This window comes from Coturnix japonica, chromosome 1 (assembly GCF_001577835.2).
Source record: "Coturnix japonica isolate 7356 chromosome 1, Coturnix japonica 2.1, whole genome shotgun sequence".
Lineage (NCBI taxonomy): Eukaryota > Metazoa > Chordata > Aves > Galliformes > Phasianidae > Coturnix > Coturnix japonica.
Window position 1 is genome coordinate 148,824,605 of NC_029516.1, and position 23,484 is coordinate 148,848,088.

A 23,484-nucleotide genomic window follows, 5' to 3' on the forward strand; every position below is an offset into this window, starting at 1 on the left:
AATGCCTACAGCTTTCCCAGCTGTATTGCAAAGACTTGCCAGCAGATGTAGGGTGGTGATCCTTACCCATGTATTGTACTGTGGTTGTTCAAGTGAGCCTCCCAGTCTACTTACTTAAAGATGGCTTTCTCAGTAATTGAGAGTGTATTACTTTATTTTCTCCCTAAGCCTCGAAAGATCTGCAGGTAAGCAAGAGATCCTTACTTCTGAGTTATTATGGAATTAAAGGTTTTGTTAACTGTTCTAGAAATAGATGGTTAAAATAGGACCGTTAAAGAAAAAAGAAAAACAACCCTAGAAAATGTAATTCAAAACATGATTAATGTGTATCCAGGATTTTATTTGCCATCCAGTAAAACAAAATTGAGGCCAATATAAACTTGAAATGTAGTGCAACTACTGAATTAGATTAAAGCATGTACTCTTAATATATCTGCAGCAATAGGAAACACTATAAAAATTCAGGAATGCTTGGATATTCATTTAATAAGCTTCTAGGTTTATAATGCTAAACTATGTAGAATATGTGAAGTTGTTGGCTATACGTCTGTATAGACTTGAGTATTTATGCAATGACCGATCACTGTCTAAAATAACGGGTTGTTTAGAAGGAGTTTAAGAATGGAGGGAGCGGCAACTTTAGATTTTTTCTCTACTTGAAGAAAAGGAAAAATGTAAGGATTCTGAGAACCTGCTCTTTGCGAACACGTTTATGTAATGCTGATATTTCCCAAAAATGTATGTTTACAACTTCGTGACTTGGTGTGAATTGCTCCCCAGTTTTCCCTGCGGAGGCACAAGCTTTAACTTGTTCTTTGTAGGCTCTCCTCTACCAAATGGAGCTCGTAGGAAGTCTGACCTCATCACTGGAATTTGTTTAAACATTCTGCAAGGAGAAAAAAAAATTAAAACTGCAATAAGTAAAACACGGAGGGTTTGTTATGACAGGTTTAACTTCTGAGTTGTTTGCAAGAAAGGATCACTTGAGGTTTGTAGCAGCGTTTAATATATTTTTGTTATATGATGCTTCTGTGATTTCCTCAAGTGACTGATCAACTGCTATTTGCATACTGGCACTCAACAGAGCTAGAGGAAGAGTTTTCTCTATGGAAGTAAGGCATTTCCATAGAGAAATCCATTTCTAATGGTCTATTTTGGACGTATTCTGCACTGACTTTACAGACTGGCCAGTGCGTTGATTGCTACTCCTATTTAGTTGAAACCAAGAGCAAGATGTAAATAACCGTGGTGAAGAAGATCTTGCCAGCTGAATGCTTTGACTGTTTGTTATGTTTGGTATTTTTCTTGTCTTTTCCTGTAAGAAATATTCCATTTATATTCTTTTGTCTCAAAACCATTGAAACATAGCTGTTTTAAATCTTTCCCCCCAGAGCATGTGTGCTTAAAAAGGAACGCCTATTGAAGCTCCACACAGTAGCTGTAAAATATGACTCTCTTAGCTCTGTTGTGAAATAAAACCCAGATCCTTAGATATTTTCCCCCAAGCCACGATCCTATGAATTGTTTAATCCTTTCTCAGAATATTATAGCTTTTTCATTCCCTGATTAATGAGTACAGAGGCTGAGATCAACAAGTTGTATAGGGATGGAAATTATGAGCTTAACACTTGCACAGCAGCTGAAGTTTGTTCTCTGATTCTCAGTCTGATATATTTTATAACTAAGATATTTATTTATTTTAATTCTCAGTGTAGTTATTCATCCTGGCATGGCAATATCTTGTTAATTTTTGATACATTCTCCAACCATTATTTTTAAGACAGTTTGCTAATTCAACTTCATCTTGTTACCAATATATTTTTACAGTGTCATTTTATCCACAGTTTTATGTTGGTTCATGTTTTGTTGCAGTGCGAAATAGAGGAATCTGAAAATCATATATATATATTTTTTAGTTTAACAGTAATGCAAAATCTGTGTCCTCAGCATAGGCTGGAAGGGAACCTGGGGGAATAACAAGGTTGAGGAACTGCATGAGCTGCATAATTGCGTTCATTTGTATTACAGTTTCGCTTAGGCTAGAATCCATTCACATAAAGGAGCCCCAGAAATACGTTATATAAAATAACTTTGGAAGAACATCCTGTTTTGTTGTTAGACAAAAAATTGTGCTGCTTAATCACATACTGGTCTTGTGGTAGGGAGTGGGGGGGGGAGTGTGACCAGCGTTCCTTTGAAGCTTTTGGAGATATGGTTTCTCAAAGGTATCCAGACATTCTGCTGGGAGAATTCATCTACAATGTTGGGTTGACCGTATGCAACTTGACACTTTGTGGTTTCTCAGTTACTAATTACATTTGCTTGATCAGTCATTACCATTCAGTTCTTGATGATGCTTATTAAGTCAAGATACTCTTGAAATTGAAGTAGTGTTTTGTAGTCAATACGATTATATTAGTTTTCAATTTCATTTTTACTTTGGTCGTTTTTATTTGTACATATTCACAACCATTACATAGTTCTTGGTTTGGTTCTAGTTTTCGTGTGTCAGATTGCATGATAGGCAGTCCTCAATAAAAATGCAACCTTGAGCTGAGCAGCTGATTAAGTTTTTGTTCTCCGTAGATGAATTTTGTCTTTATTTTGACACAATTAATGAAATATGTGTCAGGATAAATGACAGTAATGGAAGCTGCTGTGCTGAGATTGTCAGGAAAACCAAAAGCCTAGAATAATCAGGTCGTAATTTAAATCAAAATTAAGAGTCTGATCGTCAAATTTTGATAACAATAGATTTTACCTTGCAACATAACAACGGTTCTGTCAGCCTGCAGCCAAACCCAGGCAGATTGTGTGAGTGTACCAAATCCTCCATGATACTGAAAGGGAGAAGGATGGTTTTATTTCAGTACCTATCTTTGTGAGTTCCTATAAATGGGAAGTGTTACGCTTACTGTGGAACCATTTATGTTAACTATGAGTCTTTGTTGTACCCGTTAACCATTTGCCTTTGCATACCTCTGGAGGGATGTTATATACAACTGGGTTGTACAACTGGCCAGATGGGGAAGTTGGAGACTGGCAAGAAGAGGTGAGCAGCGATTCTCTAAATGTGATAAATAGCATAGAACTGTGGGATATGCATCTTTTTGTTTCTTCTGAATTGCACTAGGCAAGCAGTTAGTGTAATTGGCAATGATTATTGCTTATGCTTCAGATTTAATGTCCAGCTGAGATTAATTAGGAGAAGGTCTCTCAGAACAGTGGGATCTTGTAGCACTGTTCTACCTGCAATTGCGAGAGAAAAGGTACTGAATGCTTTCTTCTGGTGTATGTATATCCTGGTGAATGCTTTGAAAAAACCTTACATGACCTAATTACATGATGTAATTAATGGGAACCCAAATTCAGTCCCCCCGGAGGTTCCATCTAATCTTAAATTCCTGTATGTGCTGAGACTTGTATGTAGATTCAGGAAAGCGTTATTAGCAGATTAACTGATGACTCAGTCAGAAGCTGGGGATTTTCTGCACATTTTAAAGGCAAAATGAAGTTAATTAAAGATAATTGTCCAAAGTTTTACGCTCAAATTTGGACTCTGCAGCTGTGGAATTGGCTATCTGACATATTTAAATCTCAGTCCAGAATACATATTTGTGGTAAAATGTAGACTTCAGATGTATGTTTCATGAAGTGCTTACATTCCTTGGGGAAATATTTATCAATCTAGTATTTTTGTAGCATTTCGGTACAAAAATACATTCTGCAGAGCCTTCACAGTTATTTGATGGCAGTGAGTTCATTTTAACGAGCTGAATGCAAAATGGATTTAATGTACAAGCTCTTGGTTTTAATTTAGGGATAGAAGTATTCTAAGAGATGAACAGAAATAAGGAGAAATAGGCATTTCTCCTTATTTTTTACACCTTTTCTAAGTGATAAAAAGCCATGAAAGAGTCGATACTATGATATCAACTCTTTTGAATATCATAAGGCCTGGTCAGAAAATTGCAGGCAGTCATGAAGTTGTGTGCATCAAGTATGCTCTCCATTCCTTTTCAGTTGGGAATTGCTACTCTTTAGCTGGAGCAGAGTGGCTGAGGGGATGCCATGCTCTGAACCATTGACATGTAAAGTGAGATGCAGCAAAGGTTTCATCCACAGGATCTCATCTGAGAGGACAGCCTTTTAGAGAGCGTTAATTCAATTGCTTTGTGGTCACTGGGCTGTAATCGGACTTCATTGCATTAGGAATATCTAAATGAAGGGTGCTATGTTCATAGCAATGATGCCTCTCATTTAAAGGGAATGGTAGGAACATTTAAGTGCTTTCTGATTTTTCTCTATTTTTATTACTTGCATTGAATTTAAGGGCGATTTAGTATCTTTTAAAATGCGTGTGAACTTTAAATCAGGTGTGATTTAGCCTCGAAAAGTCTAGAATAACTTCAGATGATATTTATATCATGCTGTCTAGAAATTGTATTACAAGATTTGCATCGCTTTACTGCAATACAAATTGGAAATCTTATGCATTAGAGACCATTTTGGAATATAATATCCAAATGCACTTACATTTTCTCATACTCTTTGCAAGCTTGAAAGCTGAAGAAAATGGATTGCAGGATTCATGCAATTAGCTAGCTGTGTGGTGTCATTTTGTCTGATTAAGTGGAGAATTTATGTCATCGGGTTGATGAATCTCACACATGCTGGCTAAAGCTACGCAAGCATTTAAAATACACTAATTTGCACCCTCTGAATTCCAAGGAATGGGCTGTAAATGCGCAGGGTTCAGTTTGCAGTGGAATAGTTGGGATCAGCAGAACATTTATTGACTAAAGAGATCACAGCTCTCACACTTGCCATAACATAATGATTCCAATTATTGTTGGGCTGGGTGAGGTTGGAGATCTTTTCCAGCCTTTGTCAATCTGTGATTCTGTAGTTGTATGCTGGTTGCATGCTGAAGACCTTAGTTCAGCAACGTACTTGGAGTCGTGCACAATTTGCATAATTCCTATGCTTGATTGAGACACTTTCAAGCACCTTGTTGCATTACGGCCTACGCGGTGATCATTTTTCTGCTCAATGTAATCAGACTCTGGCACTGAGAACTGACCTCACATAGGCTGGTTTTAGCATTTGTCTGCGTTGTGTCGCCACCAGTTGGCTCTTGCTTTAATATTTGTGGTTTCATAGCTGTTCAAACACTTGAATTGTGTTGTGGTAATCTTTACACCAGTTATATACCTCTTGATTGCCTGTTTTTCATGCAAGATTAGCATTTTGTCAGCACTGGCATTGTTGAAAAAACAGCTGTGCCATTTGGTTGCCCAGAGAGTTGGTCTCAATTGAATGTGAATAGTTAGAAATCTATACCATACATGTAACATAACTAATAGAAAAAAAAAACCAAAACACCCTAATAAGTTTGAGCTACATGCTTAGCTATTTAGATACATATTGACTTCATCTACTGTATTTTAATATTTTTCAGACAAGTATTAAAGAAGGATTACTACTGAAGCAAACCAGTTCTTTTCAGAGGTGGAAAAAGCGTTACTTCAAGCTTCGAGGTCGTACCCTTTACTATGCTAAGGATTCCAAGGTAATTCAACGGTATTAGTATCTAATGCCATGTACTCAATGCATACTTAATGCTGAAAAGACTCAGATTGCGCTGTTCCATTTCAATGATCATTACTTTTCTGTATCATGTGATGTTGCAGCAACTGACAGGAGATGTAGGTGACGTTCTTCAGATCTCCATCATTATCTCCATCTGACCCTCTTAACAATGTTCTATTGCTGAGGCACTAAAACCTCTTTCTGACCCTTGGCTGCATAGTACAAACTTGTACGGCTGTGATGAACCGAAGAAGACATAGTCTCAACAGGGAGTCTAGCACTGAATTACCTGTGCTATTACACCTTTGTGCGCTTGTTGCTACCCCAAGCAGTTTATGTCTTAAAAATCACTATATATATGAGCTGTGAGAATGACAATGTTATCTGTGTCATAAAGATGAGACAAGGAGGAGTAGTGAGTAGGCAGTTGCACGAATACCCTGCAGCACTGACTCCCCAGACTTGCTAAGTCTCACCAAACAGTGGTTGCATGCTCGATCATACAGTAAGCAGTTATTTTATTTCTCCTTCCTATAGCATAAAAGAGAAAGAGTGAAATATGGCTAAGAAGGAGCAAGATGATTCTGTTAGACTTTCTTATGCTTCGTGACCCATTGTGGCTCTTGAGCTCTGTTTTCCCACCTTACTGATACTATATCATAGATTCTCTTTCATGAATTGAGAATTCCATCGTATGACTAATCAAATTTTATCTTACTGTGTGTGAATCTTTTGCCTCTGATACCGCATTTAAGGTACACTGCAGATAGCCCAAAGTTGTATCTATCTAGCTTTAAAGAAATATCATAGAATCACAGAGTTATTTAAATTGGAGGGGACCTTAAAGATACCTAGCTCCAACCTCCTACCATGGAAAGGGTGGCCACCCAGTATCTCAGGCTGTCCAGGGCCCCATCCAACCTGGCCTTCAAATGCCTCCTGGAATGGGGCATCCACAACCTCTCTTCAGGACTGTTCTCAATGATTTCTTCTCGCAGTCTGCACTGATATCTGGAGTTGCCTCAAACCTAAGTGCAGTATGTATTTTGGGAGCCAATGTTTTGCATTCTCTCAGCAAATAGAAATGTCTTTGGTGGTGAAGAAGGAAGTTCTATCACCTCACTAGTGTTTCCTAGTTTTGCTTTCTTGATTTTACTTTATTTTTATTTTCCAGTTAGAGTGGACATGAGGAAATGAAAGCAGGGAGTATAAGCATGCTTCACATTGGACACAGGCTATATTTAATGTTTTTGTGTTCTTTTCCATTCACAGTCTCTAATATTTGATGAAGTTGACCTGTCTGATGCCAGCGTAGCTGAATCGAGCACAAAAAATGTCAACAACAGCTTCACGGTATGGAACCATTATAATATTGGTCTTGAAAGCTGTAGGTAGAACATATTATGAAGAAAAACAGTAATCCTCTGAATGCCTTCTCATTGTCCTCTGTTTGGAAACACCCCATATTTGGAAATGGCATATCTCATCAGCTATATTGGTAGTTTTGTAGATGAATTTTTTAAATGGAATTTGGAAGGTTAGATAACTATCTATTAGGTAACATTTACTTCAAAAGATGCTGACACAAGACATTAAAAATTTAGCAAGCTTTGATATTGGTACTTTTGGTTTTATACTGTAGTTTGTCTTTGAAGTGGCATGCTAGATTGATTCAAATGTAATTACGTAATTGCTTTAATTTCCTATAACAATATTTTTGCTATTCTGTCATATGAAAGTCTATATTTTTTTAATTGCTGATCATATCCTTATTTTAACAATTTCTAAGTTATGTGAAAAACTGGCCTCACAACTGTGCCTTGAATCCGATAGTGGTATAAGAAATAAGGGTCTTGTAAGTTTACAAGTGTGTTTTCCACAGAGGTTTTGCCGTCTATTGTTTGATTACATGTCTGGAAGCATTGGACACACTTCCTATGCTGGAAAAGTAAATTTTTTGAACAAGAAAAAGCATTGGGGAAGACTGTGGGTCATGTTGTCCTTCTAAAGGTCACTAATCATCGCACTAACTGCAACAGTGTAATTTCTCTTAAACTACATATCCCTTATTCTCTACTAAAATGCAGATTTTCTATTTTCCTGAGGATTTCTGTCGTCACAGATGGTCTGAGCTGTCAAGACTATAATTCAGAGTAGTCCAATGGAGGCCTCATCGAAGATTTGTCAGCTCTTCCCTGTGCTAGTACTTACATGACAGTCACAGAAGCATTCAGAAAACTTCAACTTTATGTTCACATTGGCCTGAGCAGCCCAGAATGTTATAGAATCATAGAACTGTTTGAGTGGGAAGGAACCTTTAAAGGCCGTGTAGTCCAAGTCCCCTGCAATGAACAGGGACATCTACAGCTTGATCAGGTTGCTCAGAGCCCCATCCAGCCTGACCTGGAGTGTTTCCAGGGACATGGCATCCATCACCTCCCTGGGCAATGAGAGGACATTCTGAAATTCACACAAAACTGTGTTATGTCAGTATAAGTTTCTTTGCTGACAATTAAAATACTAATTTAATTTTAATTAAAAAGCTTAATTTGCCTGGAGGTCTCCGATGGGGGGTGATGGTGCGATACTGGCTCGCCTTCCAGAAAGGTCCTTCTTGGTGCTGGGAAGTTGCTTCTGTCTGTCCCCAGAACAGCTTTACAGCTGTCAGGCAGGCATCAGGAAAGCTGAGAAATCAAGAGATGTGCAAAGATGATGAGTTGAGAATCCCAGTAACTATGACTGTAACTTGTTATTCGGGGAGACTCGGCATGTAGGACTCAGCAAGCCCTCATGTTCTAAACTTCTCTCACTGTCATTTCTTTAATGGTCTTTGGCAATAAAGTTACTGAGTTGAGAAGTAAGACTTTCATCTTGGTGAAATTTTGAGAGAGTCAGGTGTTATGATTTTTTTCCTTGCTATTTCTTAAAGCAAGTGTTTTATGTTTTAAGTTCACGTAGAGTCCTTTAAATCCATCCACTGTTCACCAAAGTTGTGCTTTGTAACTAGCTTCAAGGTTTCTGGGGAAGACAGCAGTGAAAAAGAAATCTTAGGGACTACAGCTTTAATAGATTCGGAAACCAATTTATTTTCACATCCTGTGTAATTTGGAGCAAACAGGGCTTTCTCTAAGGAGTGCTAGAATTCATTTTGAGAAATTACTGGTGTGTTGAATTGAGGACTGAAGTGCCATCTGATTTGACTGTGAAAGATGGTAATAGTCATCATCTTGCTTAATCTTTTGGCTTCTTCCTTTGTGTTTGCTGAACTCGGTCTCCCAGCAACATGACTTGGTAAAGGTGCCTCTGGCCCTGCCTGCAATGGTTTTGAGGGGGAGGTGGTGGTAGCTTTCCTGCAGTACTCCTTATAAATAAAAACGAACATTTTGTTCTTCTATCTTTAAAAGCATAAATCTATTAGCATTTGTGTGTGTGTGTGTGTTAAAAAAGTAAAAAAAAAAATAAACCTGAACTCTTGCCTTCTGTAGTTGATATATTCCTCCTTTTTCTTTGGCCTAGTAGCATATATTTTTAACATAGACTTCATTAGATGGAATATGGTTGGAGTAGGTGATCTTGAAGGTCATTTCCAACCTTGTGATTCTGTGATTCAATGATTAATATCCACCATAGGACATACAGTGGTATTTAAAGAAAAAACACAGTTATAAGAAATGTACTTTAAGCTCTTATTCCATGGCTTGTGGAAGCTACAGTTTTGCCTTCCTTTGCCCTTTCCAGTTTGTCTATTTGGGGACTGAAGTGTGCTTGTCAAGATTTTCCATGCTCTTTTTTGGATGAAACTCAAGTCCTAAAATTAGCCATTAAACACACGTTTAAGGTTGAGTTTGTTTGTGATGTGTGTGCTCATAAAATATTTTATGTAACTAAATATCAGTGTTTATACACCAGAATTACCTCTCCTTTCTTGCAACAAACAAATTGAGGCTAAGGGGAAAGTTAATGTAAATAAATAGATGCTAATGAAAATCAGGAGCTACTTAGAACAGCTTATCTTTTGCATTTACTTTTTCTTTATTACTTTTTTCTTTATTGCTTTTCAGTGAACAAGCTTGCATTAGACTAGCTTCTAATAGACTACAGGCATTTCGTATTTCTGTCTGCCCTCACACACAGAGGAAATGATGTCCTGTGGTTTCAGCAGGCTTTGAATCAGACCCTTAGGGCCGGATTCTTCTCACATCCATCTTAGTCCATAGTAAGGGAGAAAACCAGTTGAAGGAGTTGATTCAACAAATCAAAGACTTACGTTTCCTTCTCCATCAGCAACATAGGAGTCTACTGGGTTTTCTGGTCTGCCTGTGCCTACAGCTTGGTGGGACTGATGTATGCTGATGTTTTTGAGTGCTCTGCTGAATGTTTTTTCCACTTTGCTTTGCTTCTGCCTCTATGGATTGTTTATCTTCTCTCTGAACATCCTGAGGAGCGTAGATGCACAGCATATTACCTCTTGGGGACACTATTAGGATGAATCAGTGTCCTCTATTATTGCATAAAAACAAATGGGGCAGTGACCAATTTTGCCTAGAGCTCTCATTCCTCACATGTTTTGGTTTGTAGGGATGGCAGATGAATTGCTAATATTTTAGTGCCTTTGGGAAAGTATCTTCATTGTTCACTAAACAAGACTGAGACTGAATGAGACTGAAGAATAGTCTCCAACATGTAAGCATGGAGACTTAGGCAAGTGCAATTTCGTGGTATGCTTATATTCTAGTAGGTATAAGAAATTGGATTTTTTAAACTATATAATGATTCTTGAACAGGTTTATATGATTAATGAAATTCTTCAGGGAAAGAAAGGCAATTATGAAGCACCCAAGAATCACAGAATGACTTGGGTTGGAATAAGCCTTAAAGACCATCCAGTTGTAACCCACTGGCAGCCACCAGCTCAGGCTGCTGAGGGCACCATCCAACCTGACCTTGAATGCCTCCAGAGATAGGGCAACCACAGGTTCTCTGAGCAGCCTATGCCAGTGCCTCACTGCTCTCTGAGCAAATAATTTCTTCCTAAATAGGTCTTGACAGGCTAATTTTTGGTCTAGGTATCTTTAAGAACTTTTAAAGAGCATCAGCAAGAAAAGAAATTTGTAGATGTTAACCATGCCTCCTTTCAATGACTGAGCCACATTCATGGTTTAAATGCCCTTTGTAATTATAAATGCAGCTTAGTTTCATGTAAAATACACAGGCATTCTGTGGCTGCATCTGTATTGTTTAAGACATTTAATTATGCTCCTCTGTGATAAATATGATGTCAAACAATAATTTCAGGGTAAAATTTCTAGCTTTGAGGTAGTACATTGTACAGTGGCCTTCATGCATTTAAGTTAAGCAACTTCTAGTTTGTATAAGACTCTTACACAAAACAATGGATGCTCAATTTTTTACTTATGTTTTATTTCTTATATTCTGAACTGTGAAAATTCTGATGGGATTAAACCTTTATCAAATTGTATCTGGCAGTAACAGAGGAAATAATTTCTCTGTTTTTCTGGAAGGTGCCCTCTAGGAATATGGTAATTAATGTACCGGATAATACTTGAATTAGGGATTCAGCTTGCCATATCTTCAAATTGGGATTCAGTGATGGGTTTAGAGACCCTCAAATCTATGCGACAACAATAAGATTAACATCCGTTTAAAGAAGATTCCAATATTTGCTCAATTAAATAAAGACTCCACTGATAATTAACTAAATCTCCAGTAGCTGCGATAAGAGCTTTGTCATCCAGGCAACCAAAAATGTAGACTCCGACTTTCAGCTTTCTGAATCAAATCCATTGATTGAATATGCAGCATCAGAGAATGGTCATTTTGAGGGGATGGAAGCTACAGTAGACAGATTGGCTGCCCTGGAAAACCTATTGCAGTTCTTAATAATCAGAAACTGTCTGGAAATGAAGATTTGTATTCCAGCCAATTACTTTGATTATGGTGATTCTGGGTATGCTTGCAGAAATGTCCAATATCTTCTTTTTCTTTTTTCTTTCTGCTGATTTATTTGTTTTAGTAATGCTGAAGACCACGTGGGAGTTTAATTTTCCATTCTGTGAAAAAATATTTCCTTAGGTAGAAACCTGGGCTTTAAGTATTCCCACCTAGTGCTAAGCAAAGCCAGTAGAAGCCCATAAACTCTTCTTTGTTGTATCCTTTTTGTTGCCTCCTTTGGACTTGCCCATTTTCTAAGATAAATAATCTTTATAAATATTCTTTTGTACTCTTACTCATTCTTGCTCTTCTGCCTCTTTTTCTGTAGTCGTTTTGTAAATGAAGTGACCAGTTTGACACTAAGGGTTCCAGGTGAATACAAGTCAAAAACATGTGAGGTTGATAATATTTTCTATAATGATTCTCCCTTGCATTCCTGTTGGATTCCACATTCTGCCTGTTTGCAGCAGCAGCCACATGTTATGTATTTTTTTTTCCCTGTGAGTACAACACCAAGGTCCCTTTTCCTGTTAATTTGATGCTCTCTGTAATTGAGATATACTTATTATTTTTCTGTATTACTCTTTGTTTTGTTTTGTTTTGTTTTGTTTTACGAAGTTCTTCTATGAACCAGTGGTATTGTGTTCTTTGTGTCTGTTGTAGTTTCCATGGAAATAAATAGAAGGCATTACTTTAAGAGCTATCTACATAGAATAGAGAGACCAAATAATCCATTGCAACAACTTCATTGGTTGAAGTTTATCTTGTTTTCCTCTAGAATTCTGATTACCCTATTATTTCCTATCTATATTTTTGATCCTTCATCTTGACCATAGGTGTAAAATTTAACAGTGTATAAATTGCGTGGAACCAGCTTGAAGTATAAAATAGTTCAACTCATCTTGGCGTCTTCCTGTACACTTGCTGGTTTCAATGGGAGATTGCCCACTTGTGCTAGTTGATTCAGGACATTCAGCAGAATTTAAAGTTGAGTATTATAACAGGGGCTTGAAGGCATATTGCTTTTTAGCAGTTTATTTCAGCGCTGCTTCGTCTGTCAGCTCTGTGCCCATTGTCGTGATTAGCTGCTTCTAATTGATTTTAGAAGATTAAATTTTAATATTATCTATGGGCTTTTAAAACGATGTGTTGCCAGACCTTTGCAATATGTTGAGTAGACGGTGTGAAAATTTCTTTGAGACTTGGACAGGTTTTGCTTCCTGTCTTATCACCCAGACTGAGTTCGAAATGAGGCTTTTTTTTCAGGGATGGAAAGCTTTAGGGAACAGGAGAAATGCTTAACTTTCCCTAAGCTGTATCAAGGGGAAATGAGAAGAGCGTTTTCCCAAAGGATTATCAAACCTCTTCTTTACGTTTGGGCACTGTAGCCTTTGTATATCAGAGATAAACACAGAATCTCCAAGCTGGGCTAGGGCAATCCCAGGTGTTTATACAGACTGGGTGAAGAACCCCTTGAGAGCAGCCCAGTGGAGAAGGACTTGGGGGTCCTGGTGGATGATAAGCTGAACCTGAGCCAGCAGTGTGCACTTGCAGCCCAGAAGGCCACCTGTGTTCTGGGCTGCATTAAAAGAGGAATGGCCAGCAGAGAGAGGGAGGTGATTGTCCCCCTCTGCTCAGCTCTTGCGAGGCCCCATCTGGAGTACTGCATCCAGTCCTGGGGTCTCCAGTACAAGAAAGACTTAGAGGTTTTGGAACATGTCCAGAGAAGGGCCACTAAGATGATGTAGTAGAATAGGTTGCCCAAGGAGGTTGTGGATGCCCCATCCCTGGAGGCATTCAAGGCCAGGCTGGATGTGTCTCTGGGCAGCCTGGTCTGGTGGTTGGTGACCCTGCACACAGCAGGGGGGTTGAAACTGAACGATCATTGTGGACATTCTATGATGATATAATCATCCTTGTATTGTTTCTTTTCCTGTTTGGATGGTCTAACCCAAGTTTGATGTTTTTATTGGAAATCATTGCAAGTGATTAGCTCAAAGTTTAGGGCCATAGAATCATAGAATGGCTTGGGTTGGAGGCTTTATATATTTGTTAAGTGCAGAAGTGCTTATGGATGACAGTGGAGTTATGTCTCTGATGATGTCTTTGTTGCTTACAAAATTCAATTTGCTGCAGTTCAGTCTCAATGAACATTAGATTGTTTCTTTGATCATAGCCTCAAGCCTCTTTCAGACAGACTTTACTTCAGTAATTTTTTTAGACTTTTTCTTCTGTCCAGTGACTTAGAGGGTGCGTTGACCTTTTCTGGTCTTTCTGCTGCTTCTCTTTTCCTGATGTGTGCAGAGACATCTTTCATTAGATCAGTTTGATTAAAATTCCATCAAACGTGACTTTGAACACTTCCAGTGATGGGATGTGCTGTCCTTCCATTTGACTTCCCTCATTTGCCATTGTCTGTTTGCTTCTCTTTGTGGATCTGGCTGGAGAGTTTCCATAGTAGTGAGATTTAGGGTAGCTTCTCTCAGTGCTTTTAAGATGTGAAGAAATGAAATAATTCTGTATCACTGCCTTGTTCTTAGCTGGATGATTAACCTTTGAACTCCAGAGTAGTATAGTTTTCACATTAACCTTACTGAATGCAGTCTTGTATGAATACTCCCTAGAGTGCTTGAATCTCTATCGGTGTATCTCAACTCAGAACCCCAGCATGGCTGAGGTTGTCAGGGCCCTCTGGGTCCCTCTGCTCCAGCCCCTGCCCCAGCAGGGACACCCAGAGCAGGGTGCCCAGGGCCACGTCCAGGCAGCTCTGGGAGATCCCCAAGGAGGAGACCCCACAACCGCTGGGCAGCCTGTGCCAGTGCTCTTCCTAATGCCTGGCACCAGTGAAAAGAACCTGACTTTATCTTCATTGTATCCTCCCATGTCAGTTGCATAATCATTTAAAATAAATAGTAATGGTTTTGTAACAATTTCCTGGGTTTGGGCAGACTTGTGTTTCCTTTGAGTACAAGTTCAGTTACAACATCTTAACAGCACACGCTGGGAGCTCAAACACATTTGTATGTGCCTTTACTTAAAATGCTTTTGCTTAAGCTGAATCCTCCTCCCAGCAACACTGTGTTTTCAATGTTGCACTTGGTGTTATCAGAAGGAGAAGGCACAATTTCCAGACATGGATGGTACATGCAGGCATTCGCCATGCTCTGTTTGCAGTCTAGAGCAAGGTAGACAGAAGTCCTGGAGTAACATCCTTAAGTATCTCCTATCCGTTTGATGTCTCAGGAAGGGGCGATGTGGCTGGAAACAGTTCAGGTTCTTGTGTTGCTGGCCTCCCCAGAGTGACTCAGCCTTCAATGGACAGCTAACTATTTGGATGGATACAGCTTTTCCCCAGTTGTGAGCTATCTGCTGTTCCACACAGATACTGATTAGCCTCTAAATGACAGAAGGCTTTTTGATGCACCGAGCCTAAGCAATATTCAAACCACAGAAACAGAGGGAAAGTGCTTTTTATTCCATTTTGTTCAATTTTCTAGTCCATTTTTTTTTTTTTTTTCTATATTCAGGCAGCTCAGAAACAAAACAAATACTGATATAGCAAATTAATTATGCTGTGGAAAAAAAAAGATGGAGAGACAAAAGCAATTAGTGTGCAGTTGTAATGCACTTAGATTTTTTCCTCCATTTAGCATTTGCTCTATTTCTCCCACCCTCTGACAGTGACAAGAAGAGGTAATGAAGCCGAGAGCTCTTTGGGAAGCTTTGGGTGTGACTTTCAAGTTTGAAGCTCCTCATTTCTGAATGATGCGCTGTCTCCCTTTCCCAAGAGTATCTGGAGACATTGAAGCTTTATGTTTCATTATGAAAAAGCAATAAAGCATTTCAGCTACGTGGCTGAAATCCATAGATAAATCACTTGGGATTGAGCTATTACGATAAAGCTGAACAATTTTCAGAAGAGAAAAAAACGGGGTGATTAAAATGTGAACACTGTGGCCTGTGTTGTATATTTTGGTTCTGGCTGCGTTTACCTGGAGGTTGTTTCCCACAGAAAAAGCAGAACTTTTTCTTAAGTCATTCAGGGAAACACAAGTTACTTTTTCTTCCTGTAGTTTTCTAAGAGGTTTTTAGTACTATTATTATTATTATTGAAACACAACAAAATGACCAAATAAATGGAAGGTTTCTTTTATTTTTCTGAATAAATTTCCTGCTTCTCCTGAGCTAGGATCCTTAACTTCAAACAGCCGGATTATGTTTAGACAGGAATCTGTTATGACAGAAGAAGAGGATAGCTGCTCTTCTATTTTATGTAACTTGCACCTAATGCCATCGAATGCATAACGCAGTGTTTTCCTTTAAGCACTGAAGCCATCCCACCTGCTGTTGTGTAATGAGCTTGTGAAGCAGGCACTATGAGTGTAGCATGCTAAGTGAGATACAACACAAAGCTTTACATGAGAATCTTAAAGAAATGCGCAGACTTTGGACAATGTGGAGTGGTTCCCAATCTACATTTACAAAACATTTGCCTTTATTGTACTTCAGCATTGATTTAATGTAAATTTCTAACTCTTCAGTCCAAATTCACAAGTCTTTCCTACACCGGGTCTTGTAACTGACCTGCTGTAATGTGTGGTTCCCCATCAGTCCATTTCTTTGGTTTGTCACAGTCAGCCTTCTGGTGCATTGGCCACTACTCTCAGTTTTATGTCATCTGCAGACTTGCTAAGGGTATGCTATGCCCCATCATCTAGGTCATTAAGATATTAAACAGTACTGCACCCTGCATTGACCCCCTGTGGTGCACTGCTTGTTATTGGCCTCCAGCTAAACTTTGCATCACAGATGCAGCCATTCGTGCTGTTTACAGTCCACTAAACTGTGTGTTTATCCAGCCCATACTTACAGTTGTAACTTCATCAACTTCCATATGAGGAGCTTATCATGTGTAGTTATCACTGTGATGTTTGCAGACAAGCTCTGGTAGATTGATATGCATCAATGACCGCAGCAGCCTACCCTAATGCCTATGACAGAGATGCATTCATTCATCCTAGAAGGCCCATGTGAAAGTGATGTGGTCCTCATTTCCATGAGAACAGGGAAATCATAGACTCATTGAATCACAGAATCATAGAATGTCCTGGGTTGAAAGGGATCTCTAAGATCATCTAGTATCAACCCCCCTGCTATGTGCAGGGTCACTAGCCACCAGACCAGGCTGCCCAGAGCCACATCCAGCCTGGCCTTGAATGCCTCCAGGGATGGGGCATCTACAACCTCCTTGGGCAACCTGTTCCAGTGTGTCACCACCCTCTGTGTGAAAAGCTTTCTCCTAAATATCAAACATAAACCTCCCCTCTCTCAGTTTAAAAGCCTTCCCCCTTGTCCTATCACTATCCACCCTTGTAAACAGTCATCCTCCCCTCCTGTTTCTGTGTTCCCTTCAAGTATTGGAAGGCCACAATGATGTCTACTCAGAGCCTTCTCTTCTCCAAGCTAAGCAAGCCCGGTTCCCTCCACCTTTCCTCATAGGAGAAACTGAGGGGCAGACAGAGATCAGGAAAGAACCATTGCCCTGACATGGTGGTATTTCCCAGAACTCACTCCCCAACACTTTGTAGGACAGAGAAATGACAAAGCATCCATTCTCTTATATTCATGCCCCATTAGGTGCTGTCCCTGAGTGGAAAGGTGTGGGTGTGCTCTCTTGTTAAATTGCCTTCTCTTTGTTGGTTCCAGAAATATATTTTTAATATATCTGTTCGAAGAAGAGGAAAACTATTCTCCCACCTGCTTCTTGTTCTAAGTGATGTTTTTACATTACTAAGCCAATTCAAGACCTGTTATACAAAGTGCTATTAGTCTAATGCTTGATAATAGTTCAGAGCAGCACAAGGTGCTCTAATGCAAATATCATGTTGCAGGAAGTAGGGTACTTTGCCGTTGCTGATGAGATGCGAACCATTATTTTCTTGATTAGAAAATGTAATGTGTTCGTTTTCTTTGAATTGGTGTTTTGGCTTGAGTTTTGATAGCAGATTACAGTATTGTTCAGCACTTGTGAAATACCAGCTTTTCCAAATAATTAAAAGTGAATTTGTGATTCTAGGGACATTCACACATGCACAAGTAAAACCTAACCTAAATCTCCCCTGTCTCAGTTTAAAATCATTCCTCCTTGTCCTGTCATATCCACCCTCATAAACAGTCGCTCCCCAGATATAAGCCCATGGATTTGAAGTCATACAGAGTGTTACTGGTAAAGTTAGCCCTCTTGAGAGCAAATTGTTATTTCAGATCTGCTGTGCATGTAATGGTAACTTTATCTCTTTCTGAGTGTTAAGCTTTTTCCTAGTAAGCGCTGTTTGAAATAAAAGTTGCAGTAGTGGTGCAGAACTTGATTTTGTCATTACCATCAAAACAATTTCTAGATGATGTATGAGTATGCATACTTTTTTAGAAGCTAAATTGTCTTAGCTTCAATATGTCAGAAAATCCAAATGTATGGCAAGTCTTATACGGTTACAGTCTGATAAATGTCCTCTTCATCTGTCCTTTATTTCCAGTGAAAAAGCCCCTTATTTTTCTGAACAGAACAGTGATGTTGTGACAACAGTGGGCCATTTTTCTTTCTATACAGACATTCTTTATTCCTTCTGATGCTTCAGGATTTGTTTTGTTTCCTTTTGGCTTTTCAGACAGTACATCCTCTCTCTTTCCTATACCTTCTGCATTAAACATCTACTTTATTCCCACTACCTCAATTTCATTACTTTCCAATATACTGAAGAATCTGGCTTTGGTAATTTTCTCTCCCCAAACCAGCAATGACTTCTTCCTGGCTATCTGACAAGGGTGAAAATTTTCAAAGCAACTTAATCTTCTAAATTAAATCTGCTTATTCTAAAGCCCATTGTCTGTCTTCATTCTTCTTGATTCGTTTGCTGCTTTGTCAGCATGTGAACCATTAGCACTTGAATTCCCCCAAGATTTAAGAATCATTTTACTATTTTGTTCCTTTACTGATCTTCCAGTGGTTTCTGTGGTGCTTCCTTTGTCATTGTATTATACAATTAATTCTTTTCTCCAGTTATATGTAATATAATATACATATAATATTAAAAATAATAAATGAATAATAATACATAATAATATTTGGGGTAGTGAACATTAATCATGAAAAAAATTGTATATGTAATAGAAGAATGATACAGAGAACAGGCGTGTGAATGTGGCTGCATGCAATAAGGTGAGATTACCAAGTTTACATGGTCACAAATTAACTTTGTAGATGATTACGACCATTTTAATTTTGATTATGCCTGCATCCTACTGAGGTTAGTTTATCATAGTGTTCCACAAGCCTTTATGAGAAAGCACTTCTTTTGTATAAATGCATATAAGATGGCCTAGGAAATCATTCTCAGTTTAGGACAAGCAAGATACTGAGTCATTGGAAAGTTCATTAAACTACTGAGTCAGAGTAATATAACAGCAGTAGCAGTTGTTCATGGGACTTTAAGAAGCAGGACATATTCAGTGGTTCTTCCTGCATAACTTTGTAAAGTTTAGAAATTTTTGGACTTTATGGACTTCCTAAGATGAAGGATTGGAGATATTGTGTTTTACAGTACATGACACATCTATTCTTGATGAAATTGTCAGATACCTTTTAGACATTTAAAACTTTAGTCTCCTACACTGCCTTTGGAAATACTTTTTCAAGTCTTAATGACGAGTTACAAAAAAAACCCAACCACCACCACTTTTTGTTTGACAGTCATTTCCTTGGTTCCTCAAGTTGTTATATTATGTAAATTATGAGAACTGCTCTGAAAGTAATGCTTCCTATTTTATTGTTGGCCCATGACTACAGAGGTGGATGTTGGTGGTACAGCAGTAGAAGCCAAACCTTCCCACCAGTATCTTGTTCCATTCTGTTGTTGTGTGACAGATGGCAGCAGAGGGGCAGTCTGACAGAATGTTATCTGATATGGAAGTGCGTATGAAGCAAAGTGTATAAATGAATATATAAAGTAACTTTTTGGATCTTGAAGTACTCTGAGTGGATACTTAATAAGAACTTGGGATACAGGAATTTCTGCTGTTGGTTTGCATTAGTTAGTGATGTTTGGTGCCATAATTTGGTTGCCAGGACATTTGTGTGCCCACCAAACTCCTTTCTTCTGCAGCTGCTGTTGTCCTCTGTCATATTTACCAGCTCTGTGCTGATGCACATTGGTTTACCAAAGGGCATCTTGGTAGGGGTAGGGAGGGACAGGGAAGTGATTGTGCCTCTCTCCCTCTTGAGGCTCCATTTGGAGTACACTGTTCAGGTCTGGGGCCCCAGTACGAGAAAGACAGGGAGCTGTTGGAGAGGGTCCAGGCTTCCCAGAGAGGCTGTGGATGCCTTGTCCCTGGAAGTGTTCAAGGCCAGGTTGAATGGGCCCCTGGGCAGCCTGGTCTAGTATTAAATGTGGAGGTTGTCGGCCCTGCCTGCACCAGGGAGGTTGGAGCCTGGTGATCCTTGAGGTCTCTTCCAACCTAGGCCATTGTATGATTCTGCGATTCTCTGATCTGAACTGGCAGTAGATAATTCTGCGTGAGAAGCTGAACTGAGGTCTTGATTTTGGGAGAAGAAAGTGAGAGAATACCCAGGGGGTTTCCACAATAGATACTGTTAAAAGACATGAGCAGTATAAATAGATGATACTTGAAAATATAAAGATTTTTAGTAATCTTCAGCAACAAATGCAGTTACTGTTGCTTAGTGGTGTTCTACAACATCTGGTTACAGGGCTGAAGTAGGAATGAGCACAGATTTGAAGTGCAGCATTTTGGGTGGGCTTTGTCCTTGTTTAATCTGTATATAATGTCAAACTAGATAATAAGAAATAATCTGGTGGCAGAATTTGCACAAATAAGATTTCTGAGTCTGCTGAAACCTGGAAATTCCTGAAGAATGCTGATTGTTGTTGGAGCCAGGGTTATATTATGATTTAATAGCTTTTCTGGGCTTCATTTGATGACCTGGCCTAGAAAAACATTTTGAAGTAATAAAGCGTCTGTTTGGCTCCAAACTAATGAGAGAAGCATTGCTCTTTGCATTAACTGTTCTTTAGGAAGAGTCACAGATAGCTACTATTAAACCTTATTAAAAAGCTTAAGCAAGACTGAAAGAAATAGAAAACAGAGAAACTGTTCCCTTCCATTTGAAGTGCATACGTTTAAAAAAAAAAAAAAAAAAAAAAAAAAAAAGAGGAGAAGAAAGCAAACCCAAAGGGTTTTGCCTCTCTTCCATGTGACTTGCAGCTTGCTGCACTTCAGTTTCATTGCCTCTGAGATACGTTAAGTGCATCTCAGTTTAATGAAGGAGCGGGTAGGACAAATCAAGGCTAGAGACTATTTGCAGCAGAGACTGGGTAAGTAAATGCAGATGTAGGTGAGTGCTTGCTGATGTTGTGCCAATGTTATTATCCATAGCCTGTAGCATTTCAAGCAATGCTCAGGGATGGCATTTTTTGGTGGTCCTTTCTTTGTTTTATTTAAGTAATTTGCAAGTGTGGTTTGTAGGTGCTACGCAGTGGATTTAGGTGTGAGTGATAGAGATTACACTTAATTTTTTCGGACTTCCTGCAGAAACAAAACAAAACAAAACAAAAAAGCCGACTATTAATAACTTCCCTCTAATTTCACGTACCTGTTTTGTTTTAAATTCTTTGCTGTGAAAGGAACTGCTTCGTCTGCTTTTGTGCGTTGCTCAAAATAATTTCAGTGGGAGTTAGCTGATGATAGTTTCTGATGCCTTGCTGGTATTTTAATTATTTTCCTACTGGTGAGGGAAAGGGAGAAACAGCTTCTGCTCTGAATAAACCTCCTAGATAGAGCATTTTCAGAATTCTAGTATCTAAAGCCAGACCACTGCAATCTCCTCAGCATCAACTTGCTCCAGGAATTCATTCGACTGCTCCAGTAGGATCGTAGGATTTTGATTTCAGATGTTTGCATTTGTTCTCTGTGTCTCTATATAAAGATTTGTATGTGTTCCTAGACTTTATATATAAAAGTTCTGGTTTAACTGTTTGTATGCGTAAAACTGAGTAAGTTTATTGTCAATATACAATGTAGGGAAGTACAGTGAAATTATTGTTGTTGTTTTAACACTTCCGGGCTTTTGGTTTTTAAGTATGTATTTATTTATTTGGATTCTTGTAATCTGAATGGACCTTGCAGTTTCTGTAACTCTGTTATGAACTAGGATTGCAATTTTTATCAATTACTGATTTCTAGAACAGTTCTTTTAGTGGTTTCGGTGCCTTCTGTTTGAGTACTTAAGCCTCGGTGCACAAAGAGCTGAGAAGGAGGCACGATCAATAGGCATTGTGAAAGCTTATATTGAAGACTGATTAGAGTCTTAGGAGCTGCAGAAGGAAAAGCAAACTCTTTCATGGTTGGTAGTGTAGTAACAAACATATTACTGTTAAGTGCTGAATGTCTTGTGGTCTAGGGCGTGTCTTCCTTTTGCATCATCTCATGGAAAATATTGCATTGGGTACTATATTCTGTCATGAGTTTTGCCGTCTAGAATCACCAGAATGCAAATCTTTTTCAGATAATCACTCCGTTCAGGAGACTGATATTGTGTGCTGAGAACAGAAAAGAAATGGAGGACTGGATAAGCTCTCTGAAGTCTGTACAGTCCCGGGAACACTATGAGGTAAGTTGAGCTCCCTGTTGGTTCTACCTGCTCCAGCTGAACAGATCAAGCAACAGGACACAGAGATAGAGTAGCTGACTGTTATTAGTATGAAAAGTCTACATAGTGTCAGGATAAAGCTTCAATTAAGAGCTTGCTACTGGATTCTTGTGATAGTTTCCTTTAGAAGTCTGGAGGTAGAGCGAGCTAAGTATCCTTGTGAAAATATTTGTTGCTAACATCGCACTCTCCCCTGTAATGTGGAACAGTAGGTAATTTCAGTCACCGTAGCTGTGTTCTGTACTTGCAAATTTGTCTTAACTTCTCCTTTACTAGACGGCACAGTTTAATGTGGAACATTTCTCAGGGATGCACAACTGGTACGCCTGCTCCCATGCTCGACCCACCTTCTGCAACGTGTGCAGAGAGAGCCTCTCTGGAGTCACTTCTCATGGCCTGTCCTGCGAAGGTAAAATGAATGCTTTCTTCCCTCCATTTACAATGCTGTGTACACATATAAATTATCGACAGCTTAAGACAAATAATGATTCTGAAAATAATGAGTAAGCAAAAAGCCTGACGGGAGAGATCTATTCACTAGAGTGGCTTTCTCTTGGGGATACCGGCCACTAATGATATGGCTCCCCCTCTTTGTGCTCCAGGTGCCTTTTTCTAACTCATTTCAATAAAATATTTCCTTCTGCTGCAGCTACCAGTTTGGAATGTGCTTGCCTGGGTGGATGGTTTGCAAGGAAAGATAGGATTTATTTGATTTGCACTTGAAAAACACAGATGTGTAACAAAATAGTCTTGCTGGTGCGCAGAATCAGCATTCCTCAGGAAAGAAAAAAGAAGTCATAACGGTACTTTCTACCCCACGTCTATAAAAATGATTAACGCTTTTTGTTCTGCACTGAGGAGGGATTTATTGCTTTAAAAGTTCTGTCATGCAGTGAGGGGGGAAAGGTTGTAAATGTCTTTGCAGTTTCTGGTTAAACAAATCCAGTAGAAACAAAAAGGAGGTGTGACTAAAACTTCGGAATTAAGCTCTGGAGAAATGATCTTTTGCAAACAAGTATTTGTCATAAACCTGCAACAGCTTATGTATTTCCTGCTGCGAGTAGTCTTAAAGAGCTGTGGCAAGTCTGTCAGTGTTAAAATACAGCAGAAAATAAAGTGTAATTGTGACCTTATGATGTGTATGAAGTGTAGAGACAAGTTTTAGTGTCAGTTTCTTGCTATATGTGAAATACTTAATTACAAATAGCTAACTATCC

General features: G+C 38.9%; 1 protein-coding gene across 6 annotated transcripts in view; it reads left to right on the top strand.

Annotated features, from left to right (window-relative positions):
• The first annotated feature begins 5,443 nt into the window (after positions 1-5,443).
• Positions 5,444-23,484, top strand: part of LOC107308109 (diacylglycerol kinase eta) — a 62,794-nt gene continuing 44,753 nt past the window's right edge. The window contains exons 1-4 of one of the 6 annotated variants that reach the window (XM_032442085.1): positions 5,444-5,572; positions 6,865-6,945; positions 22,124-22,228; positions 22,544-22,676. In XM_032442085.1, coding sequence (XP_032297976.1) covers positions 22,175-22,228; positions 22,544-22,676 — 187 coding nt within the window. In that variant the 5' untranslated portion in view covers positions 5,444-5,572; positions 6,865-6,945; positions 22,124-22,174. Of the gene's footprint in view, positions 5,573-6,864; positions 6,946-20,764; positions 20,934-21,341; positions 21,484-22,118; positions 22,229-22,543; positions 22,677-23,484 lie in introns of those variants that run through there. The other 5 variants (XM_032442084.1, XM_032442081.1, XM_032442082.1 and 2 more) reach the window with 5 other exon arrangements.